The 22173-nt window shown below is 45.9% G+C and overlaps 10 protein-coding genes across 10 annotated transcripts; 6 read left to right on the forward strand and 4 right to left on the reverse strand.

The window, feature by feature from the left end:
• Positions 1-475: 475 nt before the first annotated feature.
• On the forward strand, positions 476-2076 carry VTP01DRAFT_1557 (uncharacterized protein; the record flags this gene model as incomplete). The annotated part of the gene is made up of 5 exons (XM_069379920.1): positions 476-531; positions 590-717; positions 787-835; positions 904-1794; positions 1860-2076. The coding sequence occupies 5 exons, from the start codon at positions 476-478 to the stop codon at positions 2074-2076; spliced, it is 1341 nt and encodes a 446-aa protein (XP_069237981.1).
• Positions 2077-2231: 155 nt separating this feature from the next.
• VTP01DRAFT_1558 (uncharacterized protein) lies at positions 2232-4116 on the reverse strand (the record flags this gene model as incomplete). Its single annotated transcript, XM_069379921.1, has 4 exons — positions 2232-3014; positions 3076-3350; positions 3424-3912; positions 3975-4116. The coding sequence occupies 4 exons, from the start codon at positions 4114-4116 to the stop codon at positions 2232-2234; spliced, it is 1689 nt and encodes a 562-aa protein (XP_069237982.1).
• A 377-nt stretch (positions 4117-4493) lies between these two features.
• Positions 4494-5452, reverse strand: VTP01DRAFT_1559 (uncharacterized protein; the record flags this gene model as incomplete). Its single annotated transcript, XM_069379922.1, has 2 exons — positions 4494-4549; positions 4606-5452. 2 exons carry the CDS (start codon positions 5450-5452, stop codon positions 4494-4496), a joined length of 903 nt encoding a protein of 300 aa, XP_069237983.1.
• Positions 5453-5776: 324 nt separating this feature from the next.
• VTP01DRAFT_1560 (uncharacterized protein) lies at positions 5777-6553 on the forward strand (the record flags this gene model as incomplete). Its single annotated transcript, XM_069379924.1, has 3 exons — positions 5777-5862; positions 5926-6013; positions 6095-6553. The coding sequence occupies 3 exons, from the start codon at positions 5777-5779 to the stop codon at positions 6551-6553; spliced, it is 633 nt and encodes a 210-aa protein (XP_069237984.1).
• A 1250-nt stretch (positions 6554-7803) lies between these two features.
• On the forward strand, positions 7804-10266 carry VTP01DRAFT_1561 (uncharacterized protein; the record flags this gene model as incomplete). Its single annotated transcript, XM_069379925.1, has 1 exon — positions 7804-10266. The coding sequence occupies one exon, from the start codon at positions 7804-7806 to the stop codon at positions 10264-10266; it is 2463 nt and encodes an 820-aa protein (XP_069237985.1).
• Positions 10267-10754: 488 nt separating this feature from the next.
• On the forward strand, positions 10755-12649 carry VTP01DRAFT_1562 (uncharacterized protein; the record flags this gene model as incomplete). Its single annotated transcript, XM_069379926.1, has 6 exons — positions 10755-11115; positions 11181-11377; positions 11480-11566; positions 11658-11899; positions 11964-12264; positions 12332-12649. The coding sequence occupies 6 exons, from the start codon at positions 10755-10757 to the stop codon at positions 12647-12649; spliced, it is 1506 nt and encodes a 501-aa protein (XP_069237986.1).
• Positions 12650-12741: 92 nt separating this feature from the next.
• VTP01DRAFT_1563 (uncharacterized protein) lies at positions 12742-15100 on the forward strand (the record flags this gene model as incomplete). Its single annotated transcript, XM_069379927.1, has 8 exons — positions 12742-12961; positions 13037-13094; positions 13175-13235; positions 13304-13907; positions 13972-14048; positions 14109-14150; positions 14213-14255; positions 14319-15100. 8 exons carry the CDS (start codon positions 12742-12744, stop codon positions 15098-15100), a joined length of 1887 nt encoding a protein of 628 aa, XP_069237987.1.
• Positions 15101-15174: 74 nt separating this feature from the next.
• Positions 15175-15378, forward strand: VTP01DRAFT_1564 (uncharacterized protein; the record flags this gene model as incomplete). Its single annotated transcript, XM_069379928.1, has 1 exon — positions 15175-15378. The coding sequence occupies one exon, from the start codon at positions 15175-15177 to the stop codon at positions 15376-15378; it is 204 nt and encodes a 67-aa protein (XP_069237988.1).
• A 331-nt stretch (positions 15379-15709) lies between these two features.
• On the reverse strand, positions 15710-20376 carry VTP01DRAFT_1565 (uncharacterized protein; the record flags this gene model as incomplete). Its single annotated transcript, XM_069379929.1, has 24 exons — positions 15710-15770; positions 15828-15999; positions 16068-16202; positions 16263-16426; positions 16482-16518; positions 16583-16682; positions 16748-16850; positions 16912-17035; positions 17104-17190; positions 17245-17325; positions 17390-17495; positions 17557-17658; positions 17721-18278; positions 18347-18429; positions 18493-18553; positions 18606-18880; positions 18950-19163; positions 19238-19322; positions 19377-19619; positions 19678-19778; positions 19836-19905; positions 19967-20054; positions 20124-20298; positions 20374-20376. 24 exons carry the CDS (start codon positions 20374-20376, stop codon positions 15710-15712), a joined length of 3228 nt encoding a protein of 1075 aa, XP_069237989.1.
• Positions 20377-20570: 194 nt separating this feature from the next.
• On the reverse strand, positions 20571-22160 carry VTP01DRAFT_1566 (uncharacterized protein; the record flags this gene model as incomplete). The annotated part of the gene is made up of 8 exons (XM_069379930.1): positions 20571-20617; positions 20695-20994; positions 21066-21154; positions 21217-21248; positions 21311-21525; positions 21598-21789; positions 21850-21903; positions 21980-22160. The coding sequence occupies 8 exons, from the start codon at positions 22158-22160 to the stop codon at positions 20571-20573; spliced, it is 1110 nt and encodes a 369-aa protein (XP_069237990.1).
• Positions 22161-22173: the final 13 nt, after the last annotated feature.

The raw sequence follows: 22173 nt of genomic DNA on the forward strand, positions 1-22173 counted from the left end.
TTTAAGCATCATTTTTTCTATTCTATTCTTTCCAGCAAGCTTGTTTATTACATATGTACTCACGCTCTCATCAGCGGCGCCAGAATCGTGTGACATTCTTGCTTGCTTTACTGACATTGTCTGTCAATGATCCCCTCCCCAACATGCATACCTGTTATTCATGCAATCACGTTGATGTGTCATTTATCTTTCAAAAGTCTGCAAACCACAACCTCCTTAACTTTGTGATGGAAGCATGTAATGCTAAAAGTCAAGCGTGTATGCTCTTGCCAAGGAAACTGCAGGAAGAGCAACAGGTGGAATGGAATAGAAACAAACAATGATCTGATGATCTTTGTTAAAAGCTGCTGTGAAGTCCCGGCAATTTTCCATTTTCGGTTTGTCGTTTTTACTTGCCGCGCTTTTACCATTTACCGTCAGCACGACCGCCAACACTTCCACATTTGTTCATGCTGAATCGCATAGATTAGTAAAAATGTCTTCAGGCAAAAAACCACGGCGATCTGTGAGGACCTTGGAAGATTGCTTTAGGTCAGCTGTTTTGTGTAAAACGCGGTTGAATCGTTCACTGACGCTGCTTAACCTCCAGCACGATCGCAGAAACCGGTCCGAGACGGCATCAAGTGCGACAAGCCCAAGAACGTCTTCACAGTATCGATAGAATGTCTTCTGTAATATCAAAATATCGAATTGATGACGAGACGATGAGAAAATTTAGTAAGATGGCTATAGGCTGTTTCGCATTTGCTTCCTGCATTTGCTTACTTGTATGCTGGATTCCGTTAGATCTGAAGCGCGAGAAGCGAACTGAGAAAGCAAAAGGTGATGCGAGAAGGTGAGAAAAGAGAGTTACGACGAAGCTTGATGACGAAAGGAGTGGATTAAACGTACTGTTTTTTCCAGAGCCTGGGATGACCTCATGGATGCATTGCCGGAAATGACGCGCGTGTTTCGAGACAGCATCCGAGCGGCGCATCCTGGGCAGGAAAAAGCTGAAACAATCATACAGAGATTGATAAACGAATGCGTAGCGGGAGTTGCACGATTTGTGGACCATTGGCGGATGAGCAACGCTCAAGCTCTCGGCAACGCAGTGCGGGATCTCGACAACAATGCGGCATCGCAGCGATACATTTATGACAAACTCGAGGAAGGATTCAGTAATTACAGATCGCTCTTTCTGGATGATTTATGCGAACATCATGAAAAAATTATGGAGGAGACCATGAAGGATCTGGAAAGCACGATACAGCAATTGCCAGATATACTCCAGAAAAGATGTGCCGAATTTGTGCGGGGTCGAATCGTCGTAGAGCCCAGCAATCTGCTTTCCAGCGAACATTACAAAGTAATACGCGAATGTATACTACTAACAGCACAATCGATGCGTATACAAAAAGCGACAGATTGGGCCAAACGGTTGAACGAGCGCCTGGAATCTATATACCCAAGCGATATACAAGATGTTTTTTTACTGTCAGCGCAAACACGGACGAATGATCTTATCGTCGATGACTTTGTTCGGTGCACTCGAGAGATGATAAAGTCCTTTGAGCCGCACAAGCTCAAAGAACTATTGTATGATCTGGAGAAGAAGGTCGTCTCCATGAACAACGCATCCGATGCTGCTGAAGAAAAATTACAAATGACACAAGCTCTCGTGAGTTACCTACAGCTGCAAACATCTATCAACAAACTCGAGAATACTTTGGACGAATACAAAAAGACGGTGCTGGATCCAGAATTCTCTACACGCTTAGAGGCTGGCCTCATCAGCTTTGATGAAGTATTGGAGTAAGTTGACAAGGGACAAAAAAGATACGATTTAGATCGTCTTGTTCATAATATTGATTGTCAAGGAACCACGAGCAATTCATACGATACATTGTAAATATACAAGCTGCATTGAACGACGAACAAATAACTCAAGAACATCTACAAAATACTTTCGACGAATCTACCCAACTTTCTACACCCGTAAAGAACTCTATCGAGGCATTGACGCGGCAAACCATAAAGCAAATGACTTCTGGCTTGGAAAAAAGGCTAGAGGTTCTCGAAAATCAACGAAAGTAGCTGTAAAAAATGTGTATATATAAATCTGCTTTATAATAACAAGGATATTATTGTTACATGTTGGATGTGGATCAATGTGTGCTTTGCTGGTGTGAAAAATAGTGTATAGTGATGAAAGATATATATGTGGAAGGTGGAAGTGGATAATGAAACAATTAACCCAAAGACCATTGATGTGACAGCCAGTCATAAGTTGCAATGGATGACGGTTTGCTGCAATCGGGAGCCTTATCTTTGCGGTTTACTCTAGGAAGTGAGTAGGTTGTGTTATCCGACTTGGAGTGGAACGCGGCCAGTTTGCCGTATCCTTGCGGACTGATGACTCTGTAGTCTGCGTAACTCAAGAGCCAGTTTTCGATCAAGGCGCTGTTTGCGCCCGGAGTCATGCGCTCGCGAGTGACTTCCACGGGGATTTCCACATCAATGTATTTTTCAATCTGGTCCGGTTCAATGTGCTCGACCGGTAATCCAGTGATCACGGCCGTTGTATCCTGGTAATTAGCACCCAGATATTTCTCGGCCATGTCCGGTCGTTCGTTCAAGCTTGCAAACTCGTCGCGAAGACGGACAGAATCAGTGATCAAAAAGTATACAATGCGTTTGTGGTGCGGCTCTCGCTTAACGCTGGCTATTTGGTTTGCGCATGTCAAAAAGTAGTCCCATTTTTCAAGATCGTTCGTATCCTTTTGCGGGTTGGCAAGCGCATTGTCATCCGTGCGAATTTGTAGACCGATGCTCAGAATACTATCCATCTTGAACAGGTTCTTGTATGCATTGATGAAACGACGGCTGCCAATGGTCGGCCGGAATAGATAGTCGGCAAAGCAGCCAAATGCGTTCTGCATAGTCAGACCTTTGCTCTTGAGGATCTCTGGGTAGCGAGTCGAGACTTGGAATGTACGGATGATATACGCACGGTTTGACCGGACCTCGACGTACTATCTCAAGGTATTAAAGACGGCGAGAGAGAGATGGCGGTGATGAATGAAAAAAACTTACAGTGCCATTCCAAAGGTTATTGAAATCCTGATCAGGGCCATCTGGATAGAGCACCTTTCCAAAATCGTCGTATTTTTGGTTTAGGGTGTCGACTTTCTGGTACGTGATGCCAAGTTTGGGTTTGTTGTACAAACGTGACATTTCCTGGGGGTCATAGCTCCAATCAATGTTTGGTTTTTCGAACAAAATTTCCAAAGGAATCGGGTTCTCATCCGCCCAGTGTGCAAGGTATCCGCGGTCTGTCAAGAGCGCAAAGAAGAAGGTCGATATCATACCTGGATTAATCATAGGAATTATAATCGTCAGTGTAAACATGGCACAGCCTTCTTTCCCATTGCTATTCGTTACCACTCATCCGGTCAGCCAATCCACCGCAGCCTCGGTTGCTGTTTTCCGGAACTTCTTTGCATAGATAAGAAGCAAACCGTGGAGCCTCCTCTGGAGCAAGCACCTCGCCCACTTTCATGCGCTCCAATTGCTTCAATTTCTCGTTTTGAGACTCGGTGAATTCCTTCTGCCAGGTGCCGCATTCGCCATCCACGTTGTACGGAAACTCGTCAGTGAAACCATGCACAGGGTCGTAAACGTTTCGGCAATAATAATCGAGATCTTCATCAGATGCTGTGCGGAGAGCTTTCAGGAGAGTAGGATCAGGACCGGGAGGCGTGTATGTACCGTCCTCGCTTTTAGGGATATACAATGCTTCCGGCAATTGACAGGTATCACCGGCCTGGTCGAAAATGTCAATATCCTCAGCCTTGTTAGGCTTCGAGGGAGCTTTTGCCTGGTTCAATTCTTCTTGTTCCTCGATATCGGTATCGCGGTGCACTGGCGACTCTGTATCCAAGGAGATAGAGGTTACTGGGTTGGTACTGCATCCTTGCAAAAATTAGACTTACGAGAGTACACCAGTGATCCGACTGCCATGAACACAATGGCAACCAAGCTTACTACAGTGAGCGCCTTGGCTAACTTGTACTTGAACAAGAGTCCATCGTTTCCATTAGTTCCAAGTCGTCTGTACGAAGGACCGTTAGCCATCTTTAGTGTTTGAAGGAGACGGTCGATGCAAAGACGGGCTGCGTGCGTCCAAGATGGGGGGAGCGATCGTCTCGAGGCGGACAAGCAATAAAATGTTGCAGATAAATGGGCGGGTACACTTTTCCGAGGAAGGAGGAGGGCTGCGTCTTTCCTTTTTGGAAACGCTTCCAGATTCAGAGAAGAGCAAGAAATCTTTTCATTCGGTTGTGGCCATTATGACACACAATTTAAATGGACTTGCATATACGAATTTCTTGTTATTATCACATTGAGTTTCGGTGAGTTGGAGGAAGGAGACAAGTCGAGGGTAGTGAAAAACAAAGCAGAGATAGCGACATGAATGAAGGTATATATGTACAGAATATTTTGTTGTAGGACTATGAATTAGACGGCTGCTCGGCAGGCTCGATGGACATATCAGGTGCAGTCATGGCTACGATAGTGTCGATGAGTCTATCTACAGCAATGTATGTCACAAGACCAAGTTACCTCTTTTGTACAGTTCGTTAATGTAATACTTTAGCCCGAGATGAGGTCTTTGCTCGCATTGCTGGATAAGCCTACTAAAGAATTGCCAATCTTGGGTAAAGTGGTGTGCGAGTTCGACCAGCCGCTGCAGCTCCCAATCCTCTCCCTGACCGTTCAAAATCAAAAGCGTTGCAAGCCCCTTGTCCACATCGTGGACATCTTTAGGCATGAAGCCGACTGTGATATGGAAGAATGGCGTTGGTGTCAGTCCCAGTTTTGCGCGGATACCCTGGCCATATGGCCAGTACACGACGTGGAAGAATGCCTCGCTCTCCTGATCACGAACTCGACCAAGTCCAAGGTCCAGCGGTAGTTCCCAGGACTGCGCATCGCCCATCATTTCCATAATATGCGACATCAGCGTCGCCTTCTTTTTATGGCTTTCGATATCTTGCAGGGGAGGATACGTTCGCACAAGCTGCTTCAACTCAGGAGGGCTGATAAACGTCATGTGAAAATGTTGCCCACCTTCCTGTTGTCTAAGGCTCTTTTCCTTCTTTGAAATCCTGGCTGAATCGCGTTCGTCCTTGTTCCGTCGATACTCTGCTGGTACATGCTGCTCCGTGCTCTGTTGACCGATGCTCTGGATCAAGCTACCTTCGATGGAAATGTAGCCACCGCGAAATCTGAGACCAATCAGATCGTACATGGTCGCTAAAGACAAAGCAAGCGGTTGTCCGTTAGGTACCCGCATAGCTGACTTTTTGTTAACAAGGCCAGTGGCGCATGACGCAAAGTGACGAACAATGAATAATGCGAGATAAGTAGTATTAGCCTTAACAGGATCCTCCAATATGTTTGTAACCATTGTCTGTCGCTAGTCGCGAGGTGGTTTTGATGCGATTTACCATTGTCTGTATACAGCGCCTGTTCTAATGCGGTCAATGCTGACTTGCTAGGAATAAACATTCGATGCAGTACTGCTAGGTTTCATACCAATACTCGTTCATTTCGTTCTAGCCATGTAGCATACACATGGAAATTTTCATCTCTCTGGTATTTATCTTTTGAGGACAAACATTGTTCAAGAAAGAGTGGAAGGGCGCTCAATTTGGTTGGAGCTGAATCTCGCGGGTGGCCACAGCGTCGTCCTAAGTTTCAAGAGCGCAAAGGACCTCCAAAGCTGCGTTTCATGTCCACTGACCCGCTAGCAACATGCGTCGCTTCCAAGATCACTGCCATGCTCGCCCGACTGGAGAAGCAGCTCTTGCAACTAGGGTAAAGCCGAAACTTGTTGCTCGTACTCAACATACACATTAGTAACGAAGCAGTACACACTAGACAAGAACAGCTTATACTGAATGAATCACTGGCGGCTGCAAATGACCAGTCCCTGGATAGGACAGATATAGCCGAACTTAGGGAGCTGGCAAGTTGACTTGCTTTGATATATATATACGACACTATCTTCATATTTTTATTAACAAAGGGATGTATTATGCTCAAACAGATGTCTAAAGTATCGGCATATCACATGAAGCTACTGTCGCTGCGTTCAACAATGTCGATGCTGTCTGCGCGGTCTGGGCAACTTCAAAGACGTGCAGAAAAACTGAAATCAGCAAAAATGCAATACCTCGCCCAAGTCGATACCATACGAAAATCTGAGCAGGCACTTGATCAGACCATTGCAGCCCGGATAGCTGTACCTCAAAGAACAACACTTGGCACAAACAGCAGCGGTACGAGCACTAGCAGCAGAAGCGGATCGCCAAGACCTTCACCCTCCTCCACAACAATGAAACCGCAATCCTCGGAACCAACACCAGCAGCACCGTCGCCTACAGAGCCTGTCGTGGTAGTCTCGAAAAAGATTAAAAAGAAGAAACCAAAGGCCAGGCAGGCCAAAATCGCAGAAGATGACGACACAGAGAGATGGAAACCAAAGAGATCTGGCACGCCATCCTAGATTCTCGCTACACTGCTTTTCTATGTCATCAAATCACAGTAATATTTGTATAAACAATTTGAAATCTGCAGATAATGGAGTATTCATGCTTGCAAGGCAACAACGACAAACTCGAAAGGTGCTTGCCCTGAAGTTGATTCCAAATGACAAAGGGATCACGTAATTTTGAGCTCTTTGCATGACGCTCTTACTGAACATGTGAAAATGTCTGCGTGATCTGATATATTAAAATATCACCCACGCGCGGGAAGTTTTGAGACCATGAGGAGCACATTTAAAGTTGCAAATAGAGTTTCATCTACCTGTCTGGACTCATCATAAAAAGACAATTTTGTAGGTGGTATAATGTGTATCGAATTCATAGGACGCTCGATGCACAAAGCATGCAATGCTCCTGTCTTTTGCGTGAATGCCTCGCTCATTCAACACTTTCCATAATTGGCACTTTTCGTTCTTTTCGGGTCGAGTGTGAAAAGATTTTGTGGCGCAAACTCCTTGTTCTTTGACAGGCGGAGAAAAGGCAAGTATGGCAATTGGATCTGGATAAGAAACGAGGAGAACAAGACGACGATACTGCCCCGAATGGATGATTTTTAGCAACGTCGCAGTGAGCGATTGAAAGAGATAAAAAAAAGGTTCTGGATCGCTGAAAGGGAAAAAAGGTTCAGCGATTGCAGCACAATTTAAACACACGACAGGATGCCTGAGATGCTGCTGAGCAATGGACGTTTCTTATTGTAGAAACTGTACAGGATAAAGACGGATAGGGCGATTGCCACGCTTTAGTCAACAGTTACACAAAACCAAGAGGATCTCACAAATTGCAAACCAAAATTCTGCAAGAGGGAATTTGATTCGCTTAGCTGGTGATGTAGTCTCGTAACACAAAGATATCACTTGAGCCGGGCAAAATCGTTTCCCCGTTGCCACCATTTCCATAGTGGAAAAAAGAAAATGCTGTAAGCAGCCCATGGCAGTTGTTTCTGCCCAATCTATTCCTGTGAGTCACAATACTGGCGGGGATCGCCTGTGCGTACCAATCATTGGAGATGGCTTATCCCGCTAAACTGCGCGGCAACGCTAGCAACCTTAAAACGTATATGGTAGGTCTGTCCTTTTCTGCTTTGGTTTGAACCTAGCTGACTTTCCAACCCTTCCCCCTCTCCTCTCTCTTTCACTCTTCTGTCTGTCCCTCCTCTCTTCCACACACAAAATTTTCCTTTACTCCGTCACTTTGCAGTTGTGCCTTTATGCTTCTACAGGATATGGGTTCGATGGCTAAACATCATGGCACATCAGAGAGCACGACCACGAGATCATCCAGCAAACGGGCAAAGCAGCATCACCATCCATCCTCGTCATCTTCTTCGTCTGAAGCACGGTCAGCAGCCAGAGAAAAGAAATCACAACAGGATGATTACGAGGCCCTGCAGATAACGTTTTACGAGATCGAGTCTTGGATCGAAAAGACAACGCCTGTGCTGGCGAGAATGACAAAGGAGCTCGACAAGGCATCGCGGCAATTTCGGAAAAAGCGCAACGATGACGAGAAACATCACAAGGACGAGCGGTCTTCTTCCACCTCATCAACTGCGGCATCTCAAATTCCGCCACGATTGTTTGATTCATTATCGTTGCCCAAAGAGACTCAAACCGACAAATCAATGCAGTGGACGCTATCTTTTCAACCAGGCAACTCTCTGCGCCTCGAGACAAACATCACCTCCATCGAGCAGCTTGTCGAGGCTGTCCGCAAAATTCGTCTCTTGACTGAAGATCCAAATAGCACATCTGCTGCGAGTTCAAAGGAAAAAGAGCAGGAAGAAGATGAAGAAGCGGAAGCAGAGGCAGAAGAAGCTGCAACTGCTGCTGGTGGCGATGAGTCATCTACATCAGTGTCTATCTGGGTAGACCCGCTAGAGACTGATCCTGCAACAGAGTACTGGCACGTTGCTATCGGCCGTCGACCACAAACTTGCCTCGAAAACTACAAGCACTGCGAAATGAATCTTTCTCGTCTCACTGAGGATGTGTCCCCAAGCGTGCTTAATTACATCTGTCAAGTATATTGGGACTGTCTACACCCCAAGTTTTCATGCGACTGGTACACGTTTTGGGATAGATCAGGCGACCCCAAGCGGAATCAAGTGTGTATTGATTCTGGACTCGCCATCGTTTTTCTTCACGTTATTCGCCACGACAAGAATGCTTGCGCTAACGCTCTCGACATTGCATATTACTATTACGATCGCGCTCGCGAAGCACTCATGGATTACTTTGATAGTCCTGACTGCGCTACCCTCGAAACTTTGATGAACCTTGCCATGTTCTGTACCGTGTGCAAAAGACATTCTCAGGCACGAACTTACATCAGTCTGGCTTTTCGCATGATGTCTGAAATGGGCATGCACCAGCGCTCCCAGCTACCCGCTGACCGTGTACTCCGGAAAAAATATCTAAAACTATTTATGGTCCTTTACTACAACGATGTCACTGCTAGCATCTACTCTGGTGAACCTTCTTTGATCATGGACAGCGAGTGCGACATTGACTTCTACGAGATCATCGAGCTTAACAAGATCCTGTATGCAAACGGAGAAGGCGGATGTAACGATAACATGGTTGTCAAGGAGACCTACTTTACGCACTCTCTCGAGTTGGCCCGAATAGGCAAGCGGACAGCGATGCTGGTGCGCGATTACGATCAGCAGCAGCTACGGTATCACCACACTGGAGAACTACCTTTGCGATGGGCAAAGAAGGTGCAGGCCATCGAACTGGCTCTATCGCAATGGTTCGACCGATTGCCAGACTATTATCGAGTGGATCCACAGCTTGAATACAATACGTCTGAAGATAAGATGCAGCAGCGGGCCCGGCATCCAATGCCGCCAGACACGTTGCAGGAGCAGTCAGGATTGCTGCTGATGTTGCAATATCAGACACAGTGGATCTTGTTGCACAAGACGTTCCTATCACCTAGCAAATCAGTTTCACCATTTACACCGCCCCTTGATACACCCACAAGTCCCTCTTCACCTTTACATCCACCATTGCCTCAACAACGCACAGAACGCTCGCATGCCATTTGCACCGATGCATCGAACCGCATTGTCGCCATAGCTGAAAAGATCACCAAACAGTTTGGATGGTGTGTCTGTCAACAATTTGTTAACTGCATCTATCACGCATCCACCATTTACTGCCGAAATACTCTCATCAAGGATGAAGCAACTAGACAGCATGCAAAGGCTATGATTTATCGCATCATTCGAGTGCTGGCTTCGACCAGCGTCAACTATCAGGGTCTGCCTACGGACTTGACGGCATGCCTGAATGAATTTCTTGCAGACCATGGCATGCAAACTGCCGGTGAAGGTGACACAGGGGATGATGAGGACAGCAAACTGCTTCTTGACTGTGTATTCTCCCATGTATCGCAATCCAGCTGCGCATACGACCTGCTGAGCGGGTTTAATGATACCCTTGCCAACTCACCTGCAATGTACCGCCAAAACATTTCCCAACACCATCCACAGCAATTGGCTTCTTCCTCTTCTTTGTCTCCTAAACGTGACGTCAACAACAAGATGCAAGACGTCAGGCCGTCGACGACGTCAACAACGACATACCCAGCCGACAATGATTTCGCGTCCGATTCAAGGAGCTGGACTGGTGTGCGACCTTGCAGGGCCGGTCAAGCCAAATGCTAATCAAGGAAGCAAAAGAGACAGAGATTATTTTTTTTTTCTTTTATCGCATGTACATAAGTAGTGCTCTTCTTGTTATTCAATGTTATTGCTTTTCTTCTTCCTTTTTCTTTTATTTTCTTTATAAAGTTCTTTTTTGCTCACAAATATCTCTAATCTAATCTTGTTTGAATTGCTGTCAAAGCCCGTAGGGTGCACAAGGTGGTTTCTTTATGCCCGAAAAAAGTAGTTCGATCTGCAACATCGCGAAATAAACGGACAATTAACTAATAAGCCTCAAAACTAGTCTAAAAGTGGAGTTCAAAGAAACCGACAAACGGTTGCTGTTTCCGGTGACAGGAACAGGAATCACAAAAAAGGTACCACAATTAATGGTAATGCAAACAATGCAAATTAATGGTAGGTTATAGCTGTGTAAGGAAATAGCTGCTTGATGGGAAATCATGACAGAAATAAAGCACGGCAACTGCCTTTTCGGGTGGGAGGCAAAAATGCCTTTACCGATCGGGAAAGGAACCCTTTCTTTCCTTCTTCGCCCCGCAGCAGCAACTCCCCGCAACCCGTTACCCGCAGGCAAGCCCGCTGCCACCCGCCCGTCTTTCTTTTCTTTTCCTCTCCCCTTCCTTCCTCCCTCCCTCTCTTCCTCTACGTCACTTTCTTCTTCTTCCTCTTCCTCCTCTTCCTCCTCTTCCGCCGCTCTCTTGCCAACTGCACGAAACTGTTTCATAGTCAACCAGGCATACGCACGGGAGAACTCCACTCGAAACAAACACAGCCTACCAGCCGGCCGACCGTCACTCTCTCTACTCTTCGCAATGTCCTCGGCCAGTTTCACTCAGTTCAGATTTCCAGGTACCAATGACGACGCTGCAACAGACCAAAAGAAGGCGACCAAGCTGTATTGACGATGCACAAAGTAGGAGGCGAGTCTGACGTGCAGAGGATAATACGCGTGGCAGCAAAAGACGGTAAAACAGGCGAGGATATCCAGCTCCAGTACACGAACCACAAAGTTATTGGGCATGGGTCCTTTGGCGTCGTATATCAGGCCAAGCTGGCTCCCACCGGCGAAGATGCAGCTATCAAAAAGGTCTTGCAGGACAAGAGATTCAAGGTACTTACACATATAGCAGCAGCAGCGGCGGCGTTGACAGCCCGAGGATGAGGACGACGAGAACGAGAGACTCAACTTGTTTCTTGTTGTTGTTACATATAGAATCGAGAGCTGCAGATAATGAAGGTCATGAATCATCCAAATATTTGTGGGCTCAAGGCGTACTTTTACACACAGGGCGAGACAAAGGTATGCCCCCATAGAGAGAGAGAGATGAGGCGGTACAAAAATAGCATACTCACGCGGCCGTGATTGGTTCTACAACATACTGACAAAAAAGAAGGACGAAGTCTACCTCAATATTGTCATGGAATATGTACCAGAGACAGTATATCGCATATCACGGCACTACGCCAAAGTGAGGCAGCCTATACCAATGTTACTCATCAAATTGTACATGTATCAACTATTCCGAGCACTTGCGTATTCACATTCTCTTGGGATTTGCCATAGGGATATTACGCCTCAAAATCTGCTTGCGAGTCCCGTGACAGGCGTACTTAAAGTATGCGATTTCGGAAGGTAAACCGCGAATTGATAAGCAGTTAGTTTACTTGATAAGAGGCTTAGTATTGCTCGTCGTCAGCGCAAAAATCCTTGTAGCCGGCGAACCCAATGTATCATACATCTGCTCCCGGTATTACCGGGCCCCTGAACTCATATTTGGTGCCACTGTTTACACAACTAGTATTGATTTATGGTCAGCCGGATGTGTCATGAGCGAATTCCTGCTGGGTACACCACTCTTTCCAGGTGAAAGCGGTGTCGACCAGCTAGTGGAAATCATCAAGGTCCTTGGAACGCCTTCCAGGGAGCAAATCGCCAAAATGAACCCGAGCTATGTCGATCACAAGTTCCCTCAAATCAAACCACATCCCTTCTCCAAGGTACGTAACATTCAGATCGTCAACTTTTTCGCCAAGATAAAATCGCTGAAATGATACCATTTGCAAGGTCTTTCGATCTAGAGTAAACCCTGATGCAATCGACTTGATTTCACGCTTATTAGACTATGACCCTCAAGCACGTTTATCTTCCATTGAAGCGCTGGTTCATCCCTTCTTTGATGAACTACGAAACCCAGAGACAAGACTACCTAACGGCCGCGAGTTGCCACCGTTGTTTAATTTCACTGAGCAGGAATTGTCACTGCGTCCGGATCTCATCCATAAGCTTGTTCCAGCCCATTCTTACCCCGAGCTTCTGCAAAGAGGCATTGATGTACACTCTTTTACGCCCATTCCATTAGAAAAATTGCAACCAATGGATTAAAACGCCCTTGTAAACTCTGCAGCTGGCTGCAAGCTGAGTTGTCTGCGTTTTTTCCCCTCCCTGTTTCGTCTTTACGTTTCCTTGACATTCCAATGTGGCGATCTCTCGCTCGAAGTGTACCACGGCAGATCGCACGTCGATCGCCCACAGTCCGCGTCGCAGCACGCCCGATGACGGCAGCAGCAGCAGCAGCCAGCCAGCGGCTGCGGTCGCGTCGTTCTATGTGGACCGCTTCTGCGCTTACAGCTGCGACTAGCGCGCTGGCAGCAGTCGGCGTTGGATCGACCGTTTATGCATTAGAAAACAACAACGGTAACCACGAACCAGACAGAGCGAGGAGGATTTGCATTAACGTGATTTTAACGCCTGTATTGTTATCAACAACAGCGATTGGCGACGAGTTATGCCAGGCAATTGTGCAGAACGACTTTCGGCGGCTGAAAAAGTAAAGTTTAAAGGGGGTCGCCCGGCATATGCATATGCAGAATTGTCGATAATTAACACATGTTTGCATGAAATGAACAGATTAGCAGAGGATCCCAATTTCAGTCCAAACGTCTACCATCGCTACGGATGGACTCCCCTTGTAAGTTTCTGGCAGCTAATATATGTAGGCAATTTCTATTGCTAACAATATGTCTCTCCCCTTTCTAGCAAGTCGCTGTCATTCAAGATAACGAGGCGATGGTCAAATTCCTGCTCGAAAAGGGCGCCGACCCGAATCTCGAAGACCACTACTATCCACGTTCTCACCAAGCCGCGAACGTACGCCAGATTGACTTTTCAGAGGACCTACTGCCGTATCGAGACTACCGCGAATACACCGCGCTGCACTATGCGGTGATTATCTGCAACCCCAACATTGTCAAGCTCCTGCTGGATCACATGGCCGATCCTCTCAAACGCAACTCGCACGGACTGACACCGCGCGAGTACCTGTATTACGTGGAACGCTTTACGGGCGAGCAGAATATCGAAATCGAGGGTCTGTTACGCGCCAAAGAAAAGTCGTACCCTGCAGACAAGGCAGCGCATGATGAACGGCAACGGAAAGCGCAGCTGCAACGTGAAAAGGAGTACCGCAAAAAACATCCTCTCGAGGATGCACTCAAGGCACGCATTGTTGGGCAGCTCGGACCCATTCACGCACTCGCCAGTGCTATTCGTCGTAAACAGAACGGATGGCACGATGAAGACCACCCGCTCGTCTTTCTCTTCTGCGGTTCCTCCGGTGTTGGTAAAACTGAACTTGCAAAAGGTAACAAAATGCAGCAGTAAACTGTATAATGCATCTTTTAATACTTTGTCCCCTGAAAAATTAGCACTGGCTGGATACTTGCATGGAAAAAGCATGGATAAAGGATTCATCCGTATAGACATGAGCGAATTCCAACACAAGGTAAGACCAAAGTTGTTAAATATATAATGACACCGGGAACTAACATCGTTTTTGACATAGCACGATGTCTCACGGTTCATTGGCTCTCCACCGGGCTATGTTGTAAGTTCTCAAGCGTCATACCTTTTGACGTGGATATGATTCGTAATTGACTCCCCGGACAGGGTTACGATGAAGGCGGTCAATTGACAGAGAAACTTAAAGAATGTAAGCATACATACAAAGATAAATTCGAACAAAGCTCATTGACGTGACATATTCCGTTGCTAGGTCCCAATGCTGTGGTGTTGCTGGATGAGGTTGAAAAGGCGCATCCGGACGTGCTGACGATTATGCTCCAGCTGTTTGATGAAGGACGTATCACGGATGGAAAGGGAACAACGGTTGAATGCAAGGATGCGATTTTCATCATGACATCCAACCTTGCGCAGCACGAGATAGCCGATGAAGCCGAACTGCTACGTCTTGAAGCGTCAGTGACAAGCGATGCGCAGACAACGGGGGTAGCCACACCTATCCAGACAAAGCAGCAGCAAGAAGAGCAAGAGGACGAGGAGCAAGAACTGATCGACGATGGCCATATATCGCTTTCACGTCAGTTTATTGAAAAGACCATCTATCCGATTTTGTATGAACATTTCCGACGCGACGAGTTCCTTGGCCGTATCAACGAAGTGCTATTCTTTTTACCATTCAGCGAAGAAGAGTTGCGAGAAATTACGGCGCGCGAACTGAGACGGTGGGCAGAAAAGGCACGCACCCGCCACGGTATTACAATGACGTGGGACCCTGACGTTGTGGATGTGCTTGCGGAGGGATACAATATCCGGTACGGCGCCCGAAGCATCAAGTATGAAGTCGAACGCAAAGTAGTGAATTTAATCGCCAAGGCAAACGAGAACGATGATGTGATGGATGGTGGACGAGTGCATGTTGTGGTCGACAAGACAACTGGTAAGAAGCGTCGACTGTGTAAACTAGAAATTACAGAACGTGGTGGCGAGAAGCCAAGCAGCGGCGGCAGCGGCGGAGGTTGGTTTGGCAAAAAGTAAAAAACACATCCCTGCCAGCCGGTGGCAAATAAAAAGTTTCTTTCTTCCCTTTTGAAACACACACACACATACCAATGTCGTTGCTTTCACAATTCTCCCGGGCGTTCCTTCCTCAATTCAGAACGGCGCAGCAACCGTTCGCCATGCAATTCATTCGCACCATGAAGGTTCGAGCATCGGTGAAGAAACTCTGCGATGGATGCACTACTGTTCGACGACGGGGAAAACTGTACGTTGTTTGCAACAAGAACAAGAAGCACAAGCAGCGACAAGGATAAGTGCAGACACATTGTTTTCGTACATATAAAAACGGCAACAGCAACAGCAACTATACTGTACCTACGACGATTGCCCCCCGCCCCCCGCCACCAGTCAAATTTCTTCAGCTGTCAATAGTCTTAACCCATTTCTTTCTCTATTATCCTTTGATATAAAGCCCCACACTTGTTTACATTCGACGCATAGACATACTTGCATCTTTTCAGTTGTTGATCTAGGCTTGAGTGGATTGGTGTGAATTCTCTAATGTTTTGTAAATTATCGCAATGCTTTGACATCAAAATGCAGTCTAATTCACATATACATATTCGGCCTCTCTGCATAATCATTTTACAACGTTTTCGTAAAGCTTTGCAAACCGATGCCGCTGATAACTGCGTGATATTCATGACTATTTCGTCCCATGTTAGTCGCATATTTGAATTTCCATCATGATTGATAAACCTACTTGAATCCAACAACATCCATGACAGATGGGTCAGGGACATCCACAAAGGTGGCATCCGCGAGTGTGAGAGAAACGCCTTGCGGATGATTGACGTTTATCTCCCATACATTCAGCCGCTGGTCGGTCGATGTTGAAAACGCAAATTTGTTGCTATTTGCTGCCAACTTGACGCCTATCAAAGAAATTTCCACTTTATACATGGCAATAATCCCTGGAAACGTCAGATAACAAAATATATACCTGTTACAGACGATGCGTGAGCGCTTAGCATGACGCATGGGTCACCGAGTGGTAGGAGAGAGCCATCCGGTTGCACCTTGAAACGAGCAGCAGCAACAGCGTTGTCCTCGCCGCCCGTGACAAGCAAGATCTCATCTGTATAGATTTAGAATTGATTGCAAAAATATAAATGGATACACCAAGTGGATATCTTACCTCCCCGATACCAAGCATCAATGGCGTTTACGCCTGACTGGTGGAATTTGTGCGCATAGATGGGTTCCTTGAACTTTGTAGCCGTGGATGTAGGATCTGCCTCGAGACTACTGACATGCTCCAGGGAAGAATAAAGAGCTTGACTGAGATCCCATATAGCAACTCTGCAGCTAGGATATCAGACCAATGCATATATAAAAACGAACGTCCTATACTTGCCTTCCATCCGTCGCAGATGTCAAGAACAGTATGCGGTCTGTCAAAGAAAAAGGAAGCATTAGCGATTCAATTTGGGTAACTGTTAACTATTTCTGACTTACCTGGTAACACCAAGTGCGATATCTGTAGCAGACATCGATTGTGCCACGTGCCATCTGCAAGCAGCGAGAATTTCCTTGTCGATTCATTGAATAACCATATCTAATTTCCCGAAAATATCATTAAAGATACAATTTTTTTTTTTTTGCTCAGTTCTCAATCCATACCCTCATTGATGAATCTGAATATGCAACACCGACGAAGTGGAGACCTGGATGTGATTCTACAGCGTGCGCTGTCACATCCATAATACGTGTCTCTGAAATCGTGCTAAGACCAACGAATTATGAGGGTGCCGTGGTGTCGTTTCTCGCTTGATTGATTTCCGTACCTGACTTCAGGGCAAAGCGCCCATTCTAAGCAATTGATACCAACCGGCTCTCCATCAGTGATTTCAACCTTCCAGCACCAGAGCTCTTCGTTGCCGCCAGCGGTAAACAGCAAAGTATCGTTTCCTTTTAAGCACAGTTGTTTAGGTAAGAGATCATTCCTGGCAGTACATTGAGCTGCTGCAAAGTTATACCTTGGCTCCACGCCAATGTCTTGATAACAGAACGGTGTTTACGGATACTTGCGAGTGTGACAAACTTGTTTTTAGAATTAGGCATGTCTAGCAAGGTACTGTTAGTATCATGTGATGTGATCATCTCCTTTGATAGTTTACATTGATGTAATTTTAAAAGAGTATCCTCTCCTCCGGTTGCAAATAGCAGGGCAGTTTGCTTGCTCGAAGATGATTTGTATCCTGATGCAGCAAGCTTGTCAGTATTCGTATAGCTTTACGATCCTTTTGCTCTCTGTAAACGTACTGAAATACTTCAATGCACGGACTTCACGTCCATGGTAATGCTGTTGAAGAATAGTGGTCTTGAATCCTTTCTTTTCAACTTCACCATTCCGGAAGTATGCGTACAGCTTCGAAAGAAAAAAAATCAGAATCTGATATGCATAGGTGATGAGTTATGCACAGTCTTACCATTTCCTTGCGGAAAAATGCAAACGTCGCACGGTCCAATTTGGAGTCGGCTGTCTTGAACTGCCATCGCCGGTGAGCTCCACCGCATGCAACAGAGATCATCTACACCCAAAAGCGTATAAAAATAATGGAATCTTCGCTTTACATTAATGCATGTTCTTTACCTCGTAATTTTTGGGTTCATTGTACACAAAGAACCGCTTGCGATAGAAACCGAGGAACAGTAATTCGCCGTTGATCCACGAGACGCCTTCAATCCATCCCTTGGTAACACGATTACGATACACTTTTTCCAATGTCCAACCCTGGCTACGCACAACTGTGTCGCCGCGGCTGGCTATACCAAGTTGTATTCCGTGCGCTGATTCATCATCCTCTTTCCGCTTGTCCTTCTCCTCCTTCTTTTTCTCAAAACTGAGCCTGTACTCGATGAAACAGCCATCTCTGCCTGTTGTCCAAAATATGATCACGTCCTTTTCATCTGTAGGCTTGATCGTAACGGAACTCACTGCTTGCTTGCCATGCGACCGCCTGAGTTGCATAATTGGTGCAACCGATTCTCGAGATATCTCGGATGCATGCATATCCTGCAAATGGTATACAAGCAGCGCTGACTCGCGCGAGCCACAGATCAAGATCTCGTGCTGCTGATCTATCGCTGTGGCAATGATTGTTGTGCGCTCAGTGGGACCTTCGAGTTTATACAGCGTCGTGAATTTTGGCTACATTTGGATCATATCAGATGAATGGCCGCTCAGTCTTTCTGTACTAGATAAAGGGTTAACGTTACCGTGCTTGGCTCAGAAATATCAAGTCTGTGGAACACGCTTTCTTCGTTGTAGACAGATGTTACAATATAGAACATGTTTCCATCTACGTATAAGAAATGGTTCAATATCACTGCTTTCACTGCCTCTTTTTTCATTTGCCAGTAACCTTTAGATGGATTGATGAATATTTGAAAAATCTTTTGGCTATGTACATGTAATTTAAATGGCTATGCTGGAATTTAGATACGAATGTTCTTTCGGATATCGACGGTTACTTACCTCAAACAAGCCCTTTGGACTGTATATCAACAATTTGCCATTCAACAAGCCGGCAAGGACAACACTGCCGCAAGGTGAACTTTCCATGACAGAGTAATGTTGAAGCTCAGGGTCAAAATAGCACGTTTTCCAAGGACCCTGGTTCTCACTCTGGATAAGATGCCCGTCGTCTGTGCTAGCCACAACGTTGTTAAAATCCAACAAACAAAACGTGCGAATTAGATTTGTTGTTCGATCCGGTGGCGCGTTCAAACAAGATAAATCGTCCTCGGATTCTTTTTTATCGGTGTTAGCAACAACAACAACAACAGTTCCAAAGCCATAGTTCTAGACGCTGCACGTACCTATATTGTTGTTTCTAATGGATACTAGCGACCACAGTCGTATACCCGAGTCCTGTCCGCCTGTAGCCACGATGTTGTGCTCAGGGCTGACAGCGCAGCTCCACACGTTTTTGCCAAAATGGCCTTCCCAGCAGGCCAAGCATTCTCCTTCCCTGTCTCGGATTTCTTCAGGGCTACCCATCAGACTGTTCTTCCACACCCTGCAGGTGCTATCCTGTATGTTGGGGAAGAAAAGGAGCTCCCGTTAGGTTGCTATCAAACGTGGAAAGAAGGTAGCATGAAACCTGCCTCGGAAATGCTGACAAGATAATCATCGACAAACTGGCAATCCCAGATTCGGGCAGTGTGACCGTAAATGACAAGCGGTTCTTGCCTGGAATATACTAGTTAGTGTACGAATCAATCATTGAATGTTAGTATCGATTACTTTTCATCTGTCAAGGACCATACACGGATTGTACGATCGTCTGACACGCTTGAAATCATCGTAGCCTCCGGATTAAATCGAACGCCAAATATGACACCTTCGTGACCGACTAGTCGTCGATATACCACACCGTCTCCATCCTCGTTTCTATCTGATATCCGCCACAAATGTACTTCGTTGAATACTGTGCCTGAAGCAAGCATTAGATCAGAGCGGGTGTTGCCAAAAAACCGAGCTGAATATCTACAAGAATTCGATGTTAGATAACTATGCATTAATTGCTCAGAACATTGTTGCTTACAGAATGCAACGGACTTGGCACTGGACGCGATCCACCAGGACTGGTTTATCATTGGTGATATTATATATTTCTACTTGATTGTGTGCGGAAACAAGAGCGATCTGTATCCATTCGTGAGAAAACCTTGTCCCGTATCAAGACTTTTAACATCCCCGTACCTCGCCATCTTGCAACCACTGCATATCCATGATCCAATCCGGAAATCCGAACATACGATCGACTTTGATGCTAATATGTTCTGTATAAGGTTCCATGGCTAGTTGATAGGCGTCGCAACAAGAAAACTTGCCTGAACGAAGGAGAAGTGCTAACGTGGAATATTCTGAGTGATTTTGAACCAAAAGCAGCGTATGTCCGGGAATTGCCCTCGCTGGGTCCTGCACTGGAAATTAATGCTTGCTCTTCACCCTGTCTTGTCAAATCATAAAGGAACGAGATATCTTTACCGGGCACAATGCGATGTATTCTGTTTGCCGGAAGAAGTGTTTCGGTGGCGATCGTTTCTCCTGTTTGCACGTCGAACGCTTTCAAGACTGGGCCGTGGCCTGCCAACAGGATCGCATCGTCGTGGAAACGAAGACTCGTCACGATCCCTGCAAACATGTTCCTCTCCAGTGGCCCCTAATCGATGAGCACAGGTGTCAGTATAATAGGGTTTCTGATCGTTGGCCGATCGCTTTCGTTTCTTGTACACACCATTACTGCTGCTGCTGCTTCTGCTGCTTCAAAAGGATCAAAAGTTACATGCCCGACTCCAAATTTTCCTTGATCTACAGCACTCACGGGATGCGGACATCCCCAGTTTCTATGTACTCTACATTGTCAAGGATGTAGTGTGATATTTTTTAATAGCATATACTACAAAGCGATATATCTACGGAGTTGGTACTTTATTAACGATCTTCGTCCTTGATAGCACCTTCAAAGTTAAATTGTACGTCTACATAGTGCGAAAGCGGATTGTTAGCATTGCAAACGTTAGCACTGGATGTAGCATTTCCCCGTCCTTTTACATACCCGGAGACGTTTGAACCCGGTTCAAGTCATCGGCTCTAGGAAACGTTGCACCGACGAGGTATGTGTCGCTAAAGTTTACTTTTTGCTCGAAATCAAACATGAACCAAGCCTTGTCAAATCGTGCATTTTCCAGGTTGCTTCCGGCGAAGGTCGAGCGAGGATCAATGTGATAATATGAGAAATCCAGGCCGGACAGATCTTTGCCTTCCAAGTGGAATATCACGGCTGCGTGGTGGGCATGTACTATTTCGTCTGAAGGAGCGACCATTGTAGGGCGTGGGTACATTTCATGCAATTCATCTGCAGCCTCGTCGTGTTAGCAATCAAGCAAGCATAGATAATATGGTAAAAATAATAAAAAGGTTACTTGCGTTGCGTGATAACAGGCAGGCTCGTCCATCTTAGTTTCAGTAATCCTTTGATCTGGTAATACCGAGCCTCTTGTATCAGTTCATCCATACTGCATTCATTAGAGGATTAGTTAACAACGTCGGAATCTCTGAATCAAAGCAGTCTACATACATTTTGTGATCTTGGCGTACGCTTTCCGGTATCTATAGATGATTATCAGCGGTCAGTGTACCACATTATCCACTTCTGCAACTCTTAAACTCACGGTAAGATCTCGCAAATAGTTGAGCACATAGCGGAAGTAAGTTCCATCGCGATCAATAAAATATGAGCCGTCAGCTTCAGGAACAGCGGTTCCGTTAGGTCCAAACATGCGTGATAACAGGGAATCAGGATCCTTTGTCAGAGTGGTAATCGATGTCACGAATATTTGTCCACCCACGTTGAGTTTGACCTTTTCTTTTTGAAGTTGCTTCACCTCTAATGTATACACCGGATAATATACGTGTTATTGTTCTCTCTCGATGTTCTTTAGGAGGAAAAAAAGCTCACCAAGCACAAGTTCTCTGTCTCGTTCGTATCTCTGTTTGTCTCTTTCCAAGGTGGACCTTTGCTGAACAAGTTCACCGGATTGTCTGAGATAGGCTTCCTCCACTTTTGCATGAAATTCGCCGTATCTCGTCCCGTACCAAGCTTCCAGCTCATGCAATTCTTGCAATCGTTCAATAATACGCATATGTAAATCTGCAGTATTACTTTTAGCAAGTCTGCTGTCTTGATATAAAATTAGAAAAGAATGCTTGCCTTTTCTCTGCGAGGTATAGGATTCATTGATCATTTGCAGCTCTGGCAAGTTATCTATTATCATTATCATGGTTGTTTTTTTCCGTTATTTGAACCAAGTCTGTCTCACGCTGTACAACGACCATTGTACCTTCGTACACTGCAAAGTGGGAGCGATCCAGAGGCTCATCGGTGTCTAGCTGCTCAGCTGTTCGCAAAGGGGTCATTGGCTTTCGAGGTTGCGGGGTATCTGCCATGGCAGACTCGAACATGACAACGCTGCTCGAGGCAGTCGAGTCTTGCGATGGGCAAGTAAAAGTCTCTTCAAACATGGTAATGGTGGTG

The sequence above is a fragment of the Rhizomucor pusillus genome (genome assembly GCF_041956525.1).
Source record: "Rhizomucor pusillus strain CBS 183.67 unplaced genomic scaffold VTP01scaffold_11, whole genome shotgun sequence".
NCBI classification, from domain to species: Eukaryota; Fungi; Mucoromycota; class Mucoromycetes; order Mucorales; family Lichtheimiaceae; genus Rhizomucor; species Rhizomucor pusillus.